General features: G+C 40.9%; 1 protein-coding gene across 1 annotated transcript in view; it reads left to right on the top strand.

Annotated features, from left to right (window-relative positions):
- Positions 1–17,378, top strand: part of LOC139208718 (ephrin type-A receptor 6-like) — a 150,374-nt gene that overhangs the window by 116,072 nt on the left and 16,924 nt on the right. Inside the window, exons 6-8 of the mRNA XM_070838448.1 lie at positions 3,492–3,616; positions 4,547–4,709; positions 8,507–8,615. Of these exons, the coding sequence (XP_070694549.1) occupies positions 3,492–3,616; positions 4,547–4,709; positions 8,507–8,615 (397 nt within the window). The remainder of the gene's footprint in view (positions 1–3,491; positions 3,617–4,546; positions 4,710–8,506; positions 8,616–17,378) is intronic.

Here is a 17,378-nt window from a genome sequence, read left to right as displayed (position 1 = left end):
TCTTGATGTGCAAGCGGAGCTGTCACATCTCCACTGGCTATTTTTTCCCTGCCAGCCAGACAGCGCTTCTCCAACAAACATATTGTACTGTTTGTGTGTGCACACGTCTTGTGTACATGTGCTTTCTGCAAACTGTGTTCCTTTGTTTGCTCGCACAACTCCTGTGAGTGTGCATTTTGCAGTGCCTTGCGGTGGGAGGCTGATTTTAATCTGTGAGTCAGAGGGAGATTGTATTTAGGCTGTGTTTATTGTTCCCTATCAGGGGCCAATATGCTAACAGCAGATGCCGACCATCTTGCTGTGTCTTAGTTTGATGCCTCCGCTGCATGACTCTAGCCGCAAACCACACTGCCCTGCCGCCACTGTTGTACCCAGCTGGCATAAGCAGTGAAGGAAACCCTGCAACGTCGCAGCTTCAACAGAGTGGTTCATTAGACGGAGTTAGATCAGATAAAATCCCCCTGAGATGAATTTTCTTTGCCACTGAGGACAGACAGAGCTGAGGATATGAGCACACTATGAGTAAAATGAGTAATATGAGAGGTTATATGTAATAATAACACCTAATAAGATGTCAGCAGTGGTGGCTTATAGTGTTGCTGGAAGAAAGAGGATTTATTTTCTACCCCAGCTGCTCCATTCTGTCTTTAATAAGATAAAAAACATGTGCGTGCACTTCACATAACAATAAGCCCTAACATGCACATGTATGCATACACACACAGAACTTGCCCTTTGTGCTTGCTGATTATACTAATTTTATGAGTTGTTTTCACTCACGCATGATATTATGCTGTTCTATTTTTGCTAGCATTTCAGACAACCTACCAAATTTTAAATGGCTATTAGGTTGGTGGTTATTAAGGAGAAGCCAAGCATTAAAATGCATTTCATGTAAAGGCAACTGATGTGACTCTATGCTAGATGGTGCACAGTACACCTAACCCCTCCAGCCCTTTTCCATCGGTCACCAAGATTTGATCCAGTTAAAATTACTGACCTGAGTTATTGGCTGCTTGATTAAATGCACGTTTTAGTCGTTTGTGATCACAGTCATCATGAGTGTGGCACTTGAATAATGGCCAACATGTGTGAAGTATTTCCATCAAAATAGAGTTGTTTTTCTGCAAATACACATACAACTAGTTTTACCTTTACAAACACACACGTTGTCCACATTTTACAATACAATCACAATGCAATTTGAATATTTGAATGATTATTAAATACTCACCTATATGTCCTCTTTAAACTTAAACTGTTATGTACAGAATTTTTGCTTGTCTCCTCTTCCTCTGTTTACGCCATTCTAAAGTCACACTTACATCCCCACATCTCCCCGTTCCCTTCCAACCAAGTTGGATCTCTTCTCCTTTTTGAGTTCCTGCTCCCTGATACACTGATAATTAATTTCTTCCAACCGAGGAGGGAGATTTGGAGAAGGACTGAGAGTTAAAACCGTGTATACGGATAAGAAGAGATAAAGCCAACAACAGATGGAGAGCAAATGAACAAAAAGAGGCAGGTGGTGAGGAAAAGAGAGAGGCAAGTAAGAGAGGGATGAAGGGAACACAGGTGATCACTTTCAGCTCCTTTTATCAGATTAGTAGCAGTGGGCCTACAGCTCTCATCTTATCTTCCCCCGAACCCTAACCCAAAGGCTCTCCTCCACAACCCCCAAACCCTGAACCCCCATTCCTGATCCCTTATTCTTCCCCTGAACCCAAAGCTTCCCCTAATACCCAGCATCAGACACAGTGAGACCTACAGCGGGAACATTTTCCCCACACAACTGTAGAATAAATGAAAAAAAAAAAGTGTTAGTGTCATCATTTCGCTTTGAATACACATGAGAAAAGCAGGCCTACATTTTATATCCACATAATGAGTCAGCTCTGTAACATATATGATATAACGTATAATAATGGCTCTCAGGCCAGTTACATCTGCTGACCTCTCTTGGGAGCTCTGTGCAATTAATTACACAGCGGAAATTCATTGAGCCGCAGCTCAAGGCATTCAGTGCAAGAAAAGAAGATGTAGCTTCCTCGACTTATTTTCAATTACAACAAGATGCTCCTTTGGGAGAGGGGAGAGGGGAATAGCTGTGTGAATGTGTATTTTTTTTTTTTTTTTGCAGTGACTTGAAAGGACTAAAACCTATTCTGAAATAGAATAATTAAGTGTAAGTCTGAATGCTTGATAATTATTTCTGACAAGATGGACTGGTGTTAAAGGCAGGATCTGTAAAATTGAGCAAACTAGTCAGAGTAGCTACATTTTAAAATGGTTCCAATCGAAAATATCTCACTCCCTCCCATTAGGCGACTCTCTACAGCCTCGTCCCCAAAACACATGAGGGCACGCTGCCTGTCTACTGCAAGAGGACGAGATGACATGATAGTGATGACGAGACTGCGTTCTCAGCTCAGAGGGCGAGCTTAGTGCTAACAGGTAGCTCCTGAATTAGAGTCTGTTGTGGTACACAAATTTGAGAGTCTGGCTCTCTCTATAGCTCAGGAGGTGTGTGCTTCATGGGCAGCCACAGACACTGGCTTTTTTTCATCTTTGTCAAATTATTTGATTTATTTATTGCTGTTGGGCTGTTATGTGAATTTCAGCAAATATGACAAAAATGGTTTTAATCTAGTGTGCGTTGTTCATTTAAGTGTATGCTCATACACACACATTGTGAACTGGATTTCCTGCTGTACGTTATAGCTTCACTGTATGCTGGCTGCACCGTGGACAAACTCCACACCTTGTTTTCAATGCACAGTCTTATAAAATTGACTGCCAGCTGGGGTCAGCTGGTTCTCCCTAGATCAGCAAGAGTAAGAGTGAAGCCTAAAGCCACGGTAGCAGCTCTGAATGAATGAAAGCTAAATGGTAACGTCAGCATGCAACATGCTCATAGTAACAATGTTAGCATGCTGATTTAGCAGGTAATGTTTAATATGGTCATCATTCTACTGTAGCTTCCCTTGTTAGCATGCTAACTCTTAATTATTTAGGTAATTAGCTAACACTCAATCAAACTGCACCTGAGGTTAAAGGAAATTAGTCATTAGTTTTTACAGGTATTTGGTCTGAGCCAAAGTATTTGACAATATAGGAACAACATGCTGCATTAACCCAAATTAGCTCAATGCATTACCACTTCATTTCAGTGTAACCAGTTATTCATGTACCATGCCAGTGACCTAAATCATAAACATTCTTATTTATTATCATTATTATTTCCCTTAAGTGTGCGTGGATAGAATAGTTAAATGAGCAGAATATTTGAAGGAGAATTGTGCATTCATGTAAAATCAATTAGCCTGAGTGAGTTAAAACATGTTTTGTATCTCAGTTCTGTAGTAATATATATATATACACACGTGAAGGCCTGTCTATCTAGTGTACCTGTGTTGTAAACAACAAAAAAATTGTTGTAATTAGAGGAAAGACATTAAAACTGATGTTTGTGTGTTTTGTGTTGAATCTAGGTCCGTCTCTGGTTGGGGCTCTGAAGAAGGACTGGGCTTCTCCAAACAGTATTGCTCTCTCCTGGCAGCAGCCCGAACAAACAACACTCCCCATCATCGACTATGAGATCAAATATTATGAGAAGGTACAGTTAATCCTGCTTATGTCCAGATCCAGTCTAAAATTGTAGAGCAGCACCTATTTATACACTCATATTTTGACTCAAACAGATATATTCAGTTCTGGATATCAGTATTGATCATCAATGGCTGCTTTGGATCATCATTGAGCATCATGGGCTGCTTTAATTTAATTCTACATACAGGGTGTCTATGCAATGTCTAAAGCTCTGTTTTCATGAAACTGGGTGCACTGCAAACTGCAAAATTCTGGGGTGAGAGCCCATGTGACTGCTGGTCTCACCACTAGCAAAGTTTTATTGCAATTAAGGAGATGTACTGAAAGCACAGTCCTCCTAGTGCAGTATAGCCATGTCTGGGGTTATGAGGGATAGGAATACAGTTACAGCCCATCACATCAGTTTCTCTCATCTTATCAAAACAGAAAAACGGCACAGGCCATTCCTCCTAAGAGAACCTTTCCTGGAGTTTAAGGGTCCCAAGGCCATTATAGGCCAAGCCATTATATGATTATAAAACACTCTAAATACGCTTCCAAGGACAGATAATAACCCTTTTTAAGCTGAATTAACAATTCAGCTATGCTCTCTGTGCATAATTATGTGCATAATATCATTTTAAAAGACAAGGATGTCTATGCAACTTCACTAACGGGTACTGTAGGTCACTAAACGTGTCTATTGCCTGTGTTTGTGTTCACGAAAGTGATCAAGTTGGATTTTGAGTTCTCCCTCACTAGAATGTGGCTCAGAAGCAGTCCCTGTTACTGGTTCTGCAATCAGAAGCCACCTGAAAGGAGCAGTAATTACACACTTTTGTGTAATTACACTTTTGTGTAATTACCCTTTCATGTAGATAGTGGCGAGATTATTTTTAGTCGAAACCTGCTGTAATTTCCCTAGATTATATTGATCATCTTCCACTGTCTCCCACAGGAACATGAGCAGCTGAGCTACTCATCCACACGCACCAAGGCTCCCAGTGTGATCATCTCAGGTTTAAAACCAGCGACCTGGTACGTCTTCAGTGTACGCACCCACACGCCAGCTGGATACAGCTCCTACTCGCCTAAATATGAATATAAAACTACAGGAGACTGTAAGTACCTGAGACCATCTACAGCACTTGTGATACGTCTGTCTTTGTGTGAATATGTGTGCTTCTGGCAATGACAGTATTTTCACAGCAACATGATAGATAGAGAAGATAGAGGAAATCCTCCAAAGCATGTGGCTGTGCCTCACACGTGCAAACGTCCAGAATAAAATTAGGAATATGGTTTGGAGTTAGGATCACTATTAGCATTATGTTTATGTTAGGCCAAAGGCTAAAAGTGCAGTTTTTCTTGTATGGTGGTGAATTTTTAAGAATATGCAGAAATCATGAAAGGTGTTGGCAGCAAACAAAACGTCTCACTGTCAGGTTGGCATGAGGCTGAGGGAAAAAGGTCAGACAGCTCTAGCAGTCCGAAAATCCATTAACAAATTTATGGATTGTATCAAGGCCAGTTAAGACCTTTCCTTTTGCATGAAAATAATTATTTCGGCCCAGAAAGTAATCTCACAAATTTCAGCTCTAACCTTTTAATTGACCTGAGTCGAAATACATAATTATACATAATTAAAATGTATGTTCGATGTGTTTTTTGCTCATCTTAAAGAGAATACAGTCACAGGTAGAATATGCTCACTGCAAGAAGCAGTTCAAGGTCAGATGAAGTTCAGGTAGCCTGGAGTGGCGCCCAGGGCAGCCTGCACTAAGGGTACAGCAGCAGATAATAAGCCTCGACATGGGCCCACCAACAAGGGCATCCATAGTAAGATTCCAAGCACTGACTTTTTGATGAGATCCTGGAAAATGTGCACAGGGAGGGGATAAACATACGCAGCCACAAAATCACAAACACTATAGAGGCTTCATATCTCAGTCCTAACAGCAGAGTGATTTTGCTCAAAGTAATATACAGAAAATATATATGATATAAATGACTGCTGAACATTTTCCAACCCTTTTTTTTTAACTTTATTTTTTCAAAGAAGCATAGAAAACGTTGAAGGAACAGTTGGTCACCTATACATTCACATACAGGCCATGGAAATACATGTCAGTTCATACAGTAACAAATTAGAAATCATCTTGTGAAGTCCCAAACACATTCCATTTTTCTCAGTATTGCATGAATTTATAAGCCCCTAGATTAAGTGCAAAAGTCACTCTATTATTATTATTATTATCATTATTAGACTATTATTCACAATATTTATCCTGTCCGTCTTTGTTGGAGGTTCAGTCTGAAACTATTTTGCAGTCACAGTATATCTTTAATCGATATTTGTCTTTAGTCAGTAAATGAGCTGCAATATTACCTAGATAGATTGTAGAAAAAGTCAGTTCCTTCACCAAAAATGTTCTGTATTGCCCCAATTATCTCCTGCCAGTATGGCTGAACTACTGGGCAGCTCCAGAATATATGGAAATGATCTGCCAGCTGTTCTCCATATTTCCTCCAACACACACCCTTCTCATCTCACCCTTCTCACCCGTCTGTGCTCATTTTATCTTTGGAGTTATAAAGTATCTAATCAAGTTCTGCCACCAGATTTCTCTCCAAAGGCCTGAACTAGTGGAAGCAGACTGCACAGAACACATAACATATACCAGTCTTCATCTGAAATGACAACTCCAGATTCTTTCTCCCATTTCAATTGAATGACACTTTAGTTACCTTATTTGTTGAGTGTTTCTTAACGGATTTTCCAGCACGTGTGTGTGTGTGTGTGTGTGTGTGTGTATGTTCTGAAATTGTTACTGTCACAAATTGTTACATGTCCCAAGTAGACTGAAATGATCATTACTGTGTAATCAGAAACAGCCATTCAAATCCACCAGACTCCATTGACTAAAACAATCATTTTACCTCGCAGAACATGGGAGAGGCTGGTCCACTGCTTCTTTGACCAGTTAGTTTGTTTGTGTTATTGTGTTGCACAAATATTCTGTTGGATCTGGACAAAACCTCTAAAACACAAAAGTCACACAATAACAAACGGTGGCAGAACAGCAATTCCATGTAAATTTACTGTTTTTGTAAATGGAGTCTGGTGGCTTTAAACTTAAAGTGATACAACAGCTGTTTCTGGTTAAACAAAAATAATCTTACAGGTCTCTCTCTGTAGGGACGCTCTCTGTAAAGTTATCAGACAATTTGAATAACAATCTGAGCCTGTCAGTGACAAAAACAAGTACTTTAGTGAACATTCTTTGATCTTGCACAATTGCCCCAAAGGATTACATTGCAGCCATGAGAGTTTATTCGCTGCCTGTTCTCAGCTGCTGGCAGAGGCTAGCTATTGGACCAATTCCAAATGTTTTTGTACTTACCAGTCATTTCAAACCTGATATATATAAAAAATAGGGCCTACACTTAAAATCACCAGAGTTATCCCTTGAAGATCAGGATATCAGTTGCAGTGGCAATAACACAATTGAATACAATCAACAGAGGAATCTGACAATATGGCCTTGATGTTCAATGCATTTCATTGTTTTTTTGTGTGTCTGAGTGGTAGCTCTATTTCAAGTCTACTCATAAAATACAAAGGTCCAGCTGCCCTTTTATGTTGGGTCAGGTATTTGTTATGGGGTGATTTGGCTTCACAGTGGCCCTCTCCCTTCCAAAGCTGCAGAGCTTTGCTTTATCTGTAGATCAGACAGTGCTTGGCCAAGCCTTTGTACTGCCTGGCCTTTTATCTGAAAGAGAAAGCAGATTTGGCTCCTGTCGCTCTCTCTCTCCCTGTCAGTCTGTCTGTCCGCCTGTCAGTCATTGTTTCGTCTCGCTTTTCCATCCGTCTGTGTATTTGCCTGTCACTTCCGCCTCTTTTTCCTCTCCTGTTTGTCTTTATCTCTCCTCTGTCATCCATTTCCTCATCCCTCACCTTGCATTCTTCATCCTGTCCTCTGCCGCCATTCTCTCCCTGTCTCCACACATGCACACGCCTCGTTACAGCAGCATCAGTCCAACACATCTGCTTAGTTAGGGATGAGAAGAATGTGTGAATCCGACTGCAGGGAGAATTGTCTTGTGTGATCTGGCCTCCGCCACTTTCACTCTCCCTCCCTTTGAGTGGTCTGTAATTACTTTTATCCTGCCAAAGACACACACGGTCTTGACACTCTACACACACATACATGCTCTTGACTCAACAACCACACACCCAAATACTGTATAAACCCACACAAGCCTCTTTCATTGGGCTAGAGACTACGCACCCTGATCTCCAATTCATATTCATTAAGCGTGAAATATTATAGAAATAAGTTTGGTAATAGCAATCATCTTTCAATTATCTTGGATTCGTTAGCCTTGTGACAAGACACAGAAAAGGGAAAATCATGAATATCAAATAGGACCAATTTAACCAAATGATCATGGACTAAATCACAATTTCATGAATGAATAATATTAATTAAACAGCAGCAGGCATATGAATCATTCCAGTACGAAAGCTGACAGAGGGTTTTTTGCATTACAAAGAGTTGATCAAACATCGCTCCGTAATATCTGCCTATCAAGAGAGCTTACACGGCGTATGTATGGTGCAATGATAGAGAGGAATATTTAAGATAATATGGAATGAATATTTGTCTCACTTTGTCCTGCCTCCCTTTTAATTTCTCTCTTTTCTTTCCTCACTGCCTTCATCATCCTTGTCTGCACTTTGAATTCGACTTCTCACACTTTTCCCTTACCCCATTCCATATCGTTTTTTCTCCTCCGCCTCTTCCCACCATCCTCCGCTCCTTCTTCTGCTTTGCCTTATATTCCGTCTCTTCTCCGCTCAACCCTGCATCTTGTCCCTTGTTCCTAACCATCCTCCATTCTCCACCACCTTCAGCATCAGACATTGCTTCTGACCAAGGCCAGGTGTTGGTCATCGTCACAGCAGCGGTCGGTGGCTTTACCCTCCTCGTCATCCTCACCCTCTTCCTCCTGATCACTGGAAGGTAAGACCCCTTCGGTTTAAGCAAAGGCAGTGTCATTCAGTATGTCGCTACTTTAGTTTTCTGTGTGCTTTGCTTGTACTGTCTGAGGACAACCGTGGGCTGTCAGTGCAGTTTCACTCTAATGTCCCGTGATGGTCTAAATCCTGTTGCAGAGGCTTCTATCCTGACAGCAAGAGAAACACTGAATCCTGACAGATCGACTCCAAAAATGTGTCCACACTAAATGTAATCATTTCAAATGTGTTTGTTGCGCCTTCATACAAATGTGTTCCATTTCATTACACAGGTGTCTGCTTGCAAACCCCTACAACTATGGTACATCCACATAGATGTTTTCACTGATTTGGCTGATTTTATCTTCTCTCAGGACTGTGTGGGTGCACAGATCATTCTTGATCGACCTTGATCTCCTTTCATCAGTTTTGTGCAACAACTCTTAAATTCATCTTAAGAACCATTCACCCATCATGACATCACTTTATCATGTGACTATGTCTGACTTTAATCTTCCTCACCTGGTTTCCTGGAGTCTTTTCTACCAGAAAGCCCTGAAGTGAAAGTTCACGCTCAGTGATTGAAAACCAACCACACAGATACTCAGGGGGCAGTAATGTAGTTAGTTATCGTATCTTACGTTGTTTTCTGGCGTTTCGTTTACCTTTTGTTCACTTATTATGTAAATTATGTCTAAAGCATCACTATATATGTTTTTATGAACTTAACAATCTCAGACAACTGCAATATTGTGACGCACCTTTTGAGCTCACAGTAAATGTCCCTGGTTTTTCTGGGGCTGGGATGTTGTGCCCGTTACAGAAACTGCAGCTTAAATCACTTGCATATTCATGTCAGCATTGAACTGTGCTGGATGCCAGAGAATTTTCACAAGTGAGCAGCAAACTTCACAGACATGAGGTCAGTTCATATATCAGACAAGGTGTCTCACGATAAAGTCCTTTATTGTTGGCATGATGTCAAAGGAATTTTTTGTCTAGCACCTTTTTTTGAAAAAAAAAGAAAAAAGCTGAAAGTCGTAGATTTCTTGCAGGGATTCACAGTATTTTTCTTATTTTTGTGATGGGATATGTGTGTAGGTGGGTCTGTGTTCTCAGTTTATTTATTAAAAACTCACCAGGTACAAGAGACCTTTCTGCTTTTTGCGTTTTAGCACAAGTTCCTTTTTTACCTGGATCCGGCTAAAAGCAGTCACAGCAGTAGTTGGAGTGTTTTTCGACTTCATCACGATCAGTCATATCTGATCCGTCTGCCCTGTGTAGGAGGGACTTTCACTGTCCTTCAGTTTCAAACAAGCTCCAAATGTACTTGAGCTGCCTGAGAGTGATGAGAGCTCTCAGTCTTACAGCTCATAGATGTGAGGTTTCACTACGCATGCGAGGATATAGGAGGAGCTGCCGTACGAGGCGTCTTACCACCCTAAAAGCTTTCCAAGTTTACATCTATGTTTGCATCTGCTTATGCTAAATTTGAAGAGTGAAAACTTGTACGAAAGCTAAAGCTGTCACAGATGGAGCCCAGCTGAAGAGTCTTGATGTATGTGTGCTCTTTATTCTTGAATAGTTTCTGCTGCTCTTTTATCATTCCCTTCATATTTTCTTTAACCGCTCTTCTTTGTGGCCTCCGTAGCTTCTGCGTCAGGGAGATGTGCAATGCTGAGGTGACTGAGAGGGATGTCGGGGCAAGAGAGGAGTGATTTGAATGATAGTGATGCTATGATTAGAGCTCTAGGCAAGGTTGTTTTACTGACATGTGTGGGTGTGCTAAGTGCTTGTGAATATGTACTGTAACAACACTCATTAGGCCAGAGAGCAGTGGAAGAAGCCAAGGTCTTTGTGTGTAATAATTGTCTTTGTGTGCGTCTGTGTCTGTGTGCGGCCTCTTTTCAACATTAAAGCCTGCGAGAGAGAGGGATAGGCGGATAAAGGGGATCAGAGGATAGGACTGGAAAAGACTGATAAAGGCACATGCCACCATTTCTTTAATGAACAGCTTGACCCCATCAGCAGAGGTCAACAGTAGCCTTCCTAATCCCCTTCTTGTCCTCTCTGCCAGTGTTACCCGCCATGTTATCTGCTCTGTCCATCAGTGTCCAGGATCCCACAGACTTCACTTAGCTGAAGCCCAATCTGGCAACCTGCAGCTCGTAGCCCTCTGACACCTGCTCTAATCTGGCAACCCGGATTATGTTAAGTCTTCAAAGAGGAGGAGGCTCACATGTGATCACATGAACCCACACGCACTCACATACAAGCAAACACTTACACACACTTTCTCCGCTAATACAGTGTGGACATTGTGAGCAACATATTCCATCCCAGCCTGCATTATCGAATCATTTAGCTACTTTATTTGGCCGTACAGCGCTCTCTGTTTGTTGGGGGTTGTTTTTGTTGATTAGAACAGTTACTGAGGCAGCACCCTTGCCACACATCACATTTGAGATGAGGAAATGTACTCTTTAAAATAATCAGAAATCTCGCTTCAAATTAACCTGGGTGTGAATCAAACCGTCCGTATGTGTCCGTACTCTCAGCACAAAGTCAAACACATTTTCAGTGGGTGTTGGACCATAAAGGCTGTCCCTTGTTACTGATTCTGTTTGTGATATTCATGGGCAGGATCTCCAAATGCTGCCAAGGTGAGGAGAGCGTCCAGTTTGGGAACCTCAGAATTATGTCTCTGCTTTTGGCAGATGATGCCGGCTCCTTCAGACCGTGACCTCCAGCACGCACTGGGGCGGTCTGCAGCTGAGTGAGGAGCGGTATGGATGAGAGTCAGCATCTCCAAGTCTGAGACCATGATCCTCTGCCTCAAAAAACGTGCATCGCTTCCTCATAGTTGGGAGTGAGTTGCTGCCCAAAGCAAGGAAGTTCAAGTATCTCAGGGTCTTGTTTACAAGTGAGTGTAAAACAGAGCAAGAGATAGACAAATGGATGGGTGCAGCATCAGCAGTAATGTGGATGCTGTTTTTAGACTGTAGTGGTGAAGAGACTGTTGTGGTTTCGATCTACTTTCCAACCCTCATCTGAGGTCATGAGCTTTGGACAGTGACTGAGATATATTGTGTATCTACATGAATTCTTTATATCAAGGTGCTTCTTGGTTTGTGTGAGCATGCAGCGTTATCATTCGCTGACTTTGTGTTGTCCAGATTGTGATCAGAGTTTGGTGGTGGGACAGTGAGTGCACTGAGGAAAACATGGCCTCAGTTTTGTTCCTCCCAAGTAAACATGAAAGTGAACTATTCCAAAATGGTGAGAAAATGTGTATCTGTCTAAAAACACCAGAGTTTATTGGGAATTATAATGATCTTGCATTAGTGACATTACACCATTTTTTTCTTACACCAATTTTTTTAAGTAAGTGTACCACTTTGTTTTTGCTGTATAGACTATATATAATAACTTTTTTCTTTTTTGAATTGATGTAAGCATTTTGCATATTAAAGATTCACCTCTGTTGCCTTTTGTTGTATCAGGCGGTTTGCTGTCGGAGGAATGGTTGTACTGCAGAGTGGTATGTTGAAGCAAGGCAAACTTATGAATTTGCACAGTAATCCATTTATCATTTAGTTTTAATATTCAAAGCAATACTTCAGAGGAACATTTGATGTTAGTAATGTTTATATTTTAGCCTTAAACCAAACCCAAACTTTGCAGCAAAATATGTCAACACCGTCATATCCTGTAGGACAGCGGCCAGGATGCAGACCTCTCTCCCTGTGCTCCTCCAGCCTCATCTTCAGGAAGGAGATAGCATCTTTCATCTGGACCACAGGGGTGTGGAGGCCCAGGGCCCGGGAAGGGGGGGGGTGGACTGACAGTGAAGAGAGAACTCTCCTCTGAAGTGACAGTGTGACGATGAGAGATCTCTGTTTCTGCCTCTGCTCCATCTCTGTTGGGGGTTTGGGTCAAGCCTCTGGGCTCTGCTCTTCTACTCGCTGCCACTCCCTTAAAGTTTCTTTTAGACATGCAGTTCACTTCATGAATGTAATTTTACATCCCCGTCTCTCATTTGAATAAACACCAACGAATTAAACACTTTTCAGTTGGCATGTCCAGCACTGCTAAATCACCTGAACAGAAGCACAAGGTTGAATATGCAAAGATATTAAAAACATGTCTTTAGAGCAGTGTATACATTTATCACAACATGTTGTATGCACAGAAAAGTTTCATATACCACAAAACTGTGAATGGGCCACTTTTAAATAGTTTGTGTGTAATTTTTGGGAAGTTGTTTTTGTTTGTTTACCAGTGAAGGGCAAAAATATTAACCCTCCAAAAATTGTCAGCGTTCATCAGTGCCAAAAACATGGATGTGAGAAAATGAGAATTAAGTCACACCTGGTCCCAGATGCATAAAACTCTGGACAGACACGGTTCTATTTTGTGAATCTAAACCACTGAGGCGCACATAAACAAGTCTCATTTCCACTCCCATAATTTGCCATAAATGGACACAGAAACACCCTCAAACATCCATTTGCTTATTGATGCAAGTTTACCGATCAGCGTTGTTCTCTAACAGCTGTCATTACGTGCGACTATGACGCACGACTGTGGCAATTTATAGCAGCCATACCACCAATTCTTCACATGTACTTGCTAACCATCATCGAGGTGGTATCTCAGTCATCATTGTTAATCAATGGAAGGATAATCAGCCATTAATTTATAGAGCTCACATTGAAACAGACAAATGAGGTTATAAATGTGCCTTTGACTTTGACATTTTTACTAGCTGCAATGTAGACAGCAAAATAATAACACAAATCGTTAAACTGGCAAACAAGTTAAACAATGTTTTGTGCCTCTCACCTTATATTTCATGTTCTTACCATTTCACTCGCCACAGTAGTTAAAACTATGCGTGTGCTGAAGTATGTGATACGCACATTCTCATCCCACACTTGTCTTTTATAAATACTAGTTCAAGTGTGGGAAAAGGTGTGTGTATGGTTTTTGTGCATATGCGTCATTTATACCTCCGGCACCAGGAGTTTTGTCCCTTTAAGGTATCCATGGGTGCTGTGAGACTGATGAAAATCTGTCTAATAAATGATGAAAACCTGTCAGGGGATCCACTGGTGGGAGAAGGGGGCTTCCCTTATGCACATGGTCATTAATTAAGCCCCCTACTGCAAAATAAATTTTGAAAATTCATCAGCGATACAGCCTGTGAGAGAACTCAGAGCACCTTCCTTCCTTCGTGTCATTAGTTTCCATCTCACCGCTCTTCTCCAGCCGCGCACCGATATAAGTACCAGATATTTCATGAATGGGGCTATTACTAACAACTAACAGTCAGCAAAAGCTATTACGTGAACAACAGACCAGGTGTTTGACTTTACTGGTGAGTTTCCCCAAATTAGAGAAAATACAGTCTCCCTCCGCTATTAGCCTCACAGGGTTCGCTCCCTTTGTATTTTGCGTGGCAGCACAATTGAAAACTTTTTCCAATTAAATTGATTAAATTGTAGCTCAGAGTTAGTCCTTATGTTACTGTGAAAAACCTGCAGATCAGTTTGAAAGTATTAGTAGGTTCCAGTCTTGTGTTTTGTTTTTCAGTAGTGGGGTGACCTTTATCAAATTGCCTTCATGCTCATAACAACATGAAAATGTTATTTTTTGAGGCAAAACTGAGAAAAGAACAGACCACTGGAATTAATTTTAATAGTTGCTTTAATGACTGCAATTTCTGTGTTTTTTTTTTTGTTTTTTTTAACTAGTGGGCAGATAATGGACCAAGAGGTGTGACTGTTGTTACGACCACAAACCTCGTGAGAATGCTCACTCCGCCTCTTGGTCAAATGTGTCAGGGGTGGGAACAAGCAAAGACTGTGTAAAAGAAGTGGATGTGGCCACTGTGACATCACCCATTGGCTTGTGGGCCATCATTTCCAAGCCTTGAGTTTGGTGTTATTGCTGTTGGCATCCTAGTTTCATGGTTGTTGTTTTTTTCGAGCTAGAAGTGATGTTCATTCCACAAACACTGCCTCTGATTAGTTAGTCACATGGTAGTCCCGTCCTAAAGCATAGCCTGCTTTATGGTCTGTTTTACTCTAAATGGGACCATAATTTACTAAATGAGCATCATGATGTGTTGAAGAAGACTTGAAACTGGCGACTGAGATCATAACCTCATTATGAAAGTGTTTGCTGAGGTATTAATCAAGTGAGATGTAGGGTCATTTTCTCATAGTACAATCTCGTGACCAGCAGAGTCGCCCCTGCTGGCCATTAGAAAGGATGCAGGTTTAAGGCACCTCCTGGAAGCCATGTCCACTTCTTTTATACGGTCTACGGGAGCAAGACGGTGAATACTGGAGGAAAGTTCTGTTTTCTGGATTAGTGCATATTTCTGTGAGAGAAACACTGCTTTAGAAGTTAACATGGACCTCAGTTCATTCTCTGACCTGCTGCTACCACCTATCAACAGTTAGCATGCTCTGCAGTATCCCAGAGTGCAAACCACACCTTGCTACTGGAGCCACCTCCTACACCTGGTAGTTGTGCAGGATTACTTTCCCACCATGTTCCAGTTTATTTGGGACCTGACAGAGACCACCTCTTCAAATCTTAGTGCAGCTGTTTTAGTCTGCACCCGATTACTGTTGTGTTCATGCGTGCCAAAACGAAATGCACCAAGTGAGAAAGCAAAACAGAGTTCAATTTAACAGGACATAAAAGCATCTGTGTGAAAACACCCGTAGTTGCCTGAAGTTAACCAAACCTTAACCTCAGTGATGGCAGATCAGAAAAGCTCATATGGGTCATTACACGACCAATTTTGTCCCTGAGTATGACAACTTGTTGGTATTTTAGCAGTCTGTCTGTAAGCTGTGCTTTGCCATATACGGAATTCTGGCTCTGTGTGGGATTCTGACCGGGTACTTTGTGTTTTCTTCACTTTTTATTTTGGAATAACATCCAAGCATCTATTTAGATGAATTCTTCTGTGGTCTTTGTGCAGATGCTGTCATCTAATCTCTCAGCTTTTCAGACTTTCTTGGCAGCAGTTTTTTTTTATCAAAAGTTGGCTGTCTGTCAGTCTCTCTGTGCCCAGATAAACTCTCACACAAACACACACACACGCACGCACTCAGGAGGGTGAGGGAGTTTTTGCATTAGTGGATACAAGTGTACTGACGGTCCTAAGTCATTTGTTGAAAGAAAACCATTTGATTTTTCCTTTAAGTTTAATTTCTTTAATTTTCTCAAGAATCCTTAATCTCTTATGTTTATGTGTATGTTTCTGCACACATCCCAGAATCACACCACCTTCATCTTCACTGCTCAGTCTATAAACCAAGGCCAGACTCGTACTGCCTGCCAGTGTCTTTCTTTAAATGATAAATTCCAATGATTCCTTGCAATATTGTTTGTTTTTATGCATTCCATTTTTGATGTTATAGTTTTGTGTCAGTTCTTTGGTGTTTGATAATGTTAAGTGTAGGATTTTTTACCAGAAATTTTGAAGCTTTCATGAACTGTTTATACTGATCTGTGTTTCTATGAAAATATCATAGACTAATTAGTTTCTCTGAGATGTTACTGGGCCTCTTTCTCTTTCTACCAGTCCACACAATGTCTGGTTCTTTTTTGCTGTATTTTTCCTCACATCATCTCTCAGGAACCTCCTATACATGACCCATCTAAACTTTTCAATATTAAACATCATGTGCTAATATTTCCTCAAATTAGCATTTTTAGTGTGCGGTTATTAAAATGCCACATTCCATCTGCTGGGTTTGTGCAGGTGTCTGTCTGTGGTGTAGAAGTGTGAGAGAAACACGAGACAAGACAACAACGCACAGCAGGGACTGTATTTAACCTGCCTTTGCTGTAGAAACCTCACGCACAGAACTTTATGACCCGTATTATTGTCGTGTCAACAATTATTTTGGTTACAAAAGACATCACATTGTTTTTACAGTATAACTGGTAAAAGCAATAGTTTAGCATACACATCTGGACCTGGAGCAGTTTCAGTGGACCACCTTCCCCTCTTAATGTGTCCACTTTTACACATGAACAGTACAGAAAACAGTTGAACAGGATCTGTAGAAGTTATGAGGGTAATCAGTAATTAACTGTTTATACCAAATTATGCAAATAAGGTTTGCGGTTCGCCAAGAGGTTCCTATGTAATTTAAGAAAGACTATGTAACTTTTGAAAGAAGAAATCACACATTCTTCGTGCTACAAATAAAAAGTTGAAATTAAACAAAAGTATATTCTTGCTTTATTCAGTATACTTAGGAGTTTGCACGATGAGCGTCTTTCTGCAGAAAATTAGTTTATTAGATGATTTGAACTATCACCAGTATGAGATTTTGTTTCTACAACAAGATCGTTGGATTTCCAAATGTGTTTAATGTGAATACTATTACTATTAAATTATCTGTAGCAGTGTTTTCCCAATCCTGGTCCTGCAGTCCCACTGCCCTGCATGTTTGAAATGTTTCCGACCCATTCATTTTCAATCAGATGTGTTGAAGCAGGGAAACATCTAAGACATGCAGGACAGTGGGCCCCCAGGACCAGGACTGGGAAACACTGATCCCTAACAGCCTATATAACATTTTGGTTGAGGTTCTTCTATTAATACACTTCAATTCACAGGAAAAACAAACATTTAATTCCAGGCTTCCAAAGGTCCCTCTGCATGCGCAGAAGTAGTCAGTTGTTCCACTGACGTTGCATGGAAAAAGTAAAATTATAGTATGTTCTAGGGAAATCT

The sequence above is a fragment of the Pempheris klunzingeri genome, chromosome 10 (genome assembly GCF_042242105.1).
Source record: "Pempheris klunzingeri isolate RE-2024b chromosome 10, fPemKlu1.hap1, whole genome shotgun sequence".
In the NCBI taxonomy this organism is placed as follows: domain Eukaryota; kingdom Metazoa; phylum Chordata; class Actinopteri; order Acropomatiformes; family Pempheridae; genus Pempheris; species Pempheris klunzingeri.
The sequence above is the reverse complement of the archived record's forward strand: the minus strand, read 5'-3'. Positions and strand labels throughout refer to the sequence as shown.